The sequence below is a fragment of the Neopelma chrysocephalum genome, unplaced genomic scaffold (assembly GCF_003984885.1).
Source record: "Neopelma chrysocephalum unplaced genomic scaffold, ASM398488v2 Primary Assembly neopelma1_363, whole genome shotgun sequence".
Lineage (NCBI taxonomy): Eukaryota > Metazoa > Chordata > Aves > Passeriformes > Pipridae > Neopelma > Neopelma chrysocephalum.
Window position 1 is genome coordinate 30,972 of NW_020898027.1, and position 5,612 is coordinate 36,583.

The window sequence follows — 5,612 nt, forward strand, 5'->3', positions numbered from 1 at the left end:
AGGAACATCCACTGCCATGGAATATTGACAGGAACATCCACTGCCATGGAATGTTGTCAGGATCATCCAGTGCCATGGAATATCGACACACAGAGAGCACAGGAATATCCACTGACTTGGAATATCAACACACAGATCACAGGAACATCCATTGACATGGAATATCAGCACTCAGGGTCATAAATATCCTGTGCTGGAATTAAGTGGATGAGACTCATACTCCAGGGCCTAAAGGGGCTCCAGGAGAGCTGGAGAGGGACTTGGGACAAGGGATGGAGGAACAGGACACAGGGAATGGCTTCCCACTGCCAGAGGATAGGGAGAGATGGGATATTGGGAAGGAATTCCAGGCTGTGAGGGAGGGGAGGGACTGGGATGGATCTCCCAGAGAGGCTGTGGCTGCCCCTGGATCCCTGGAAGTGTCCAAGGCCAGGTTGGAGCAACCTGGGATAGTGGGAGGTGTCCCTGCCCATGGCAGGGGGTGGCACTGGATGGGCTTTAAAGTCCCTTCCAACCCAAACCATTCCTTGATTCTGTGCTATCCCAATGGTCTCTCCATTCCAAGTCTCCACCCTTCCAGGGAAAGGACGGTCCCAAAAGGGTCACGGGCAAAGAGGATGGAAAAGAAGCATCATGTGCAGACACAAAGCACTTGCAGCACCTCATCCACAGCTCCAGCTCAGCAGCATTTACAGCTGCTGATATTTGGGAACGTGGAACACACAGCAGGAATCTTTCTGTGTGCTGAAATCTAATTTATCAACAGAAGTTTATTTTCCTGCTCATTTCTGCTTCACATCCAGGAGGAACGTGAGGAGCAGAAAATCCCCATGAGGCTCTTACCCGTCGAGAGAGGAAAAAAAAATTAAAAATAAATCCATCCCTGCAAGTCATCCCCACTGGCAGCTCCGAGGCAGCTTGGAGCCAGTGCCTGGGTGCAAAAGGGGATCTGATTTTTAAATAGCCCCCAAGTCTAACTATAACTGGACTTGACTAACCATTCCCAAAATACGAGAGCAGCTCAGGCCTGAGCGTTCAAGTGCAGTGTGGGGCCTTCCCTGACGTCCCAATGCTCGTTGGGAAGAGGACCCCCCCCCACCCACTCCTGGAATTTTGGGCACCAATTTTGTTCTTGCAGGTGCTCTGTCATGGAATTCTTCAAGGCCAGGAGCAATCTGGGCTAGTGGGAAGTGTCCCTGCTGTGGCACTGGATGGGCTTTAAGGTCCCTTCCAGCCCAATCCATTCTGGATTCACTCTCACTGGCTGGCTCCAGTTTGGCTTTAATTTCCCATCAGCCTGCACTAAATCCCAGCTGCTCTGAAGTGGTTTTACCCCCTGTTTACCTCCCAGAGGAGGTGGTTGGATCAGCAACAGTTTTTGGACAGAGAAAGGGATTTTTTGAACCCCCAAAACCGCACTAAAATAAAACATGGAAGGATTTGTAGGATCTGAAACGTCTTTCCCTGCAAGTCTCTGCATCTCCACGTGCTTGGGGAGCACAGGCTGGAGCTGACAGGCCACCAAGTCCTTGAGAGGATGAGGAGGTCTCTGCTTCTCCCACTTCCAAAGGCCTGGGCTCACCCCAAAACCAACCGGGGTGGAAACACAGAGCAAAGCCACGGGCAAACCATCCCCATCCTGGTTCTGTTTTGCTGAACCCAAATGGTCCCCAAAAAGAAAAAAGCAAACCCATCTGAAAGGAACTTACAGACATGTAGGACCGAGTTCCCACAAAGGAGTTGGCCATGGAGTCAATGAGCTGCCCGCTGACCCCGAAATCACACAGCTTGATCTCCCCTCGGGAATTCACCAGGATGTTGGAAGGCTTCACATCTGGGAACAGATGGTCAGAGAGGGCAGAGTGAAGGGGGTGACACCCCCGGGGTTCCTGCACTGCAGGGCAGCTATTTTTAGGTTCCTCTCCTCTCACCTCTGTGCATGATCTGGTGCTTCTCCCGCAGATACGCCAAGCCTCGTAAAACCTGGGAGGAATCCAGAGGCTGGATGAGATCAGAGCTGGGAAGGGAAGGGCTTTCCCTCCCTCAGGACACGCTGCAGGGTGAGGAAACTGCCCCGTGGTGCACAGAGGTTTCAGGGTTTGCAGTTTATCCCATAGAGCCCATCCCAGAGCTTGGCTGAACCACCCAAAAAAGCTTCTCCCGACCCCTCAACACCACCCAGAGGAACCCAAAGAGCTTGGAGCTGGGAAAAGTGCTTGGGAATATGCTTTGCCCTCCCCTCTGGCACCACACACTGGCCTCTTGCCCCAGGTCAGGATTGGGAAGTGCATGTGGGGAAATGCAACAAGCTTCCCGAGGCAACCCGGCATTCCCAGGAAATCCTCCCTGGAGGCCTGAGGAGCCACCACAACTCACCGCTATACTGACTTTGCCCAAGATTTCCTCGGGAATTCTTTTGGCTTCTTTCAACACTTGATCCAAAGAGCCGCCATCCTAAAATGGGAGAACGTCGGGAATGACCCACAGGCCAATTCCCAGCAGGAAAACAAAGAGCTGTGCAGTGGTGGATAAGCAGCCCAGAGAGCATCCTCAGCACTGAGAGATTTCTGCTGATCTGAGCTCGACTTTATCACTGAAAACCATTTTTAATGCTGCTTTTCTACCAGCTCCGTTTTGTGGAAACGCAAGGATGATGCTGCTGGTGCTGATTTGCAGGAGAAATAACATTATTCGCCACCAGAAACAGCAGAATGTGCTCACTGAGCTTCTCAGCAGGCTCTGGAGGGCGGTGGGTTGGCAACATTTCCGTTTGGCCAACCCCCAAACCTCTGCTTCCTCTTCCCCAAAAGTCGCTCTCTCTCTCTCCCCCTCGATTCGAGGCCCGAGCGGGAGTTTGTGGCTCCCACCAGGAGCAGAGAGGCCTCACTGCAACCAGAGCGAGGAGCCAGCACAGCTGCCAGTGCCCCAAGCTGGCAGGGGAGATGGAATTTGGAAGGACAAAAGAGGAGGGGCTGCTCTCACCATGTGCTCCATGCAGATGGAGATCTCCCCGTCGCTGTAGAAGGCCCCGTAGAACCCCACGATGTAGGGGGAGTTACACTCGTGCAGCACCTGCAGCTCCCTGATGATCTGGTTCCTGATGGCTGGTTTGATTTCCAGGTGAATCAGCTGCCAAGAAAGAAAAAACAGGGCAGGGAGTCAGGGTGGAACACCTGGAAAAGAAAAAGAACAACTCCCGGGAAGCGTGTGAGCAAGTCCTGGGTGCTGGGGAGAAGTAAAATCAAGGGAAGCTCTGCTTTGGAACAGAATTTATCCCACCTGCAGGTTAATATTGAGGATAAAGTGACAGCTGAGAGGGGAATGACTTCAAATGACTTGGCAGAGGGCAGGGTTAGATGGGATATTGGGAAGGAATTCCACCCTGGGAGCGTGGGGAGGGGCTGGGATGGATTTCCCAGAGAAGCTGTGGCTGCCCCATCCCTGGAGGTGTCCAAGGCCAGGTTGGAGCAACCTGGGAGAGTGGAAATGTCCCTGCCCATGGCAGGGGGTTGAATGAAACAATCTTTATGGTTCCCTCCAAGCCAAGGCAGGCTGTGATTCCATGCTGAAGGCAGAGGGAGAGCCCTGTGCTCCCTTGCCAGCGAGGGAAGGCCCCGAGCGCGCCGGGATTGCGCCGGACGCGAGCGGAAAGACGAGTCACAGGTTTGATCTCAGCAGCTCTGACTCAGCACACACAGGACCATTTTCACAAGCTCTTGTAGGTGTTGTAAGAAGGTGCTCTGAGATCAAGGAAACCACAGGAAAAAGAAAAAAAAACAAAAACCCAACGTCGTGAAGGTTCTGAACAAGAACGAGCGGCCGCTTCTGGGGTCAGTTAACGCGGCTGTGGGGAGGGAAACCCCCTGGTCTGGTGGGAGGTGTCCCTGCCCATGGCAGGGGGGTGGAACTGGGTGAGCTTTAAGGTCCCTTCCAACCCAAACCATGCTCTGATTCCATGATCCCAACAGCAGGAGGGAGCAGAGGCTCTGGAGCAGTTGTGCTGCTCCCGCCAAGCCTCTTCCAACAGGCACACGAAGCATCTCCTGATTTTTTACTGCAGCAGGAGATGCTCCCCATAAATCCAAGTCTGAGAGGAATCAGTCACTGCTTGGAATGACTTTTGGGATCTGTTAAGTGGGTGGTGAGGGGTGAGGAACGTGTATTCCAAACCCATCCCTCCCTCTGCCACTTCCAGCCCTCCTCAGCCACAACCCTCAAGGGATCTCCTTCCAACTGCTTCTGGCCAGTTTATCCATCAAAACCAGCTTCACTGGGAAAAAAATAACCTCATGTGTTCACACCAGGGTGTGCAAACCCCAGGGATCTGTCGCAGAGGCCTCTCCCAAAGGAGGACTTGGAGACAGGATCCATGTAAAACCTACCTGGGGGCTGCCAGGACCGTGCTCCTGACCCAGGTGAGGGAGAATCCAACCAAAACAGGGAGAATCCAACCAAAACCAGCCCTCCCAGAGCCAGGGAGAGCCCCAGGCACTGCCCAGCCCCTCGTTACCTTCCGTGCCATGATGAGCCCTGAGGGTTTGTGCTGCACTTTGGTGACCACGCCGCCATTTCCAGCCCCCAGCTCGGAGATCCTCTCGAAGTCATCGTCCTTGAGCTCTCCCACTTTGGCTTTCTGGGTGAGGAAAGCTTCCAGGCGCTTCTTCTGCTGCTCATCCAGCTCCAGCTCCTCCAGCTTCTTCTGCAGGTCCACCAGGTTCGCCCTGAGGAGAGGAGGAGGAGATGGGAGCACGCTCAGCAACGGGGAAAGGTTTCATTTTTTTTAGGGGAATGCCTTAAAACCATCCCCTGACACGTCCTGAGCCCCCCTGGCAGAGCAGCAGGGCTAAAGCAAAGCTCCAGGGAGAGGCAGAGCCCGGCTCCAATCCCTGCCCAACACACACATCTCCTCTGGAGAGGAGCTTTGGAGCAGTCAGCTGTTCTGGGAGAGCCCAAGGAGTAGGGAAAAATCCTTCAATCCTTAAAGAGGCAGCACAGCAACCGCTCCCTGTCCCGGGAAGCCAAGCTTGGGTTTCGCTGAGAAACACGAGAAGGGCTTTCCAAGGGGTCTAGCAGCCCCCCCAGCCCCAAATCCCGAGCACAAAGGGGTGGCTGTGCTCCCCCAGCACCTGCTGAGGGCTCCAGCTGCTCTCTCCCAGTTGCTGCCCACCCCCTTGTCCCCCCCTCACCCACGGGAGGGTCTCACCCCATCCCTCCCACCCACTGCTCTGATATGAAGCTCTGTTGTCCCCTCTACCCATGTCCTGTCTGTTGAGCCCCCATTAATGCCCCAAATCCCCCCCCTCCCAAACCCCAGGACCCCATCCCAGCTCCAACCTGTGTCCTCAGGCCTGCTCCCTGCACACCCCAGGCCCCAGGTACCCCCCAGCCCACCCCCAGCAAGCCCAGGGACCAGCCCAGCCTCCCCCCTGCCCACCCCAGCCCCTGTAGCCCCCAACCCCCCCCTCCAGCTCTGGTTCCCTGATGCTTCACCCAACCCCAGACCCTCCTCGGGCTGGGCTCATCCAGCCCCTCCAGGCCTGTCCCAAATCCCCCAGGCCTTCCTGGTCCCCCCGACCCTGTCCCAGGCCCCCTCAAGCCTGTCCCAGCCCCCC

The 5,612-nt window shown here is 55.2% G+C and overlaps 1 protein-coding gene across 1 annotated transcript in view; it reads right to left on the reverse strand.

Annotated features, from left to right (window-relative positions):
• Positions 1-5,612, reverse strand: part of MAP2K2 (mitogen-activated protein kinase kinase 2) — a 13,866-nt gene that overhangs the window by 2,909 nt on the left and 5,345 nt on the right. Inside the window, exons 2-6 of the mRNA XM_027706106.1 lie at positions 4,511-4,721; positions 2,983-3,129; positions 2,377-2,454; positions 1,932-1,983; positions 1,710-1,834 (exon numbers count right to left, since the gene is read on the reverse strand). Coding sequence (XP_027561907.1) covers positions 1,710-1,834; positions 1,932-1,983; positions 2,377-2,454; positions 2,983-3,129; positions 4,511-4,721 — 613 coding nt within the window. The remainder of the gene's footprint in view (positions 1-1,709; positions 1,835-1,931; positions 1,984-2,376; positions 2,455-2,982; positions 3,130-4,510; positions 4,722-5,612) is intronic.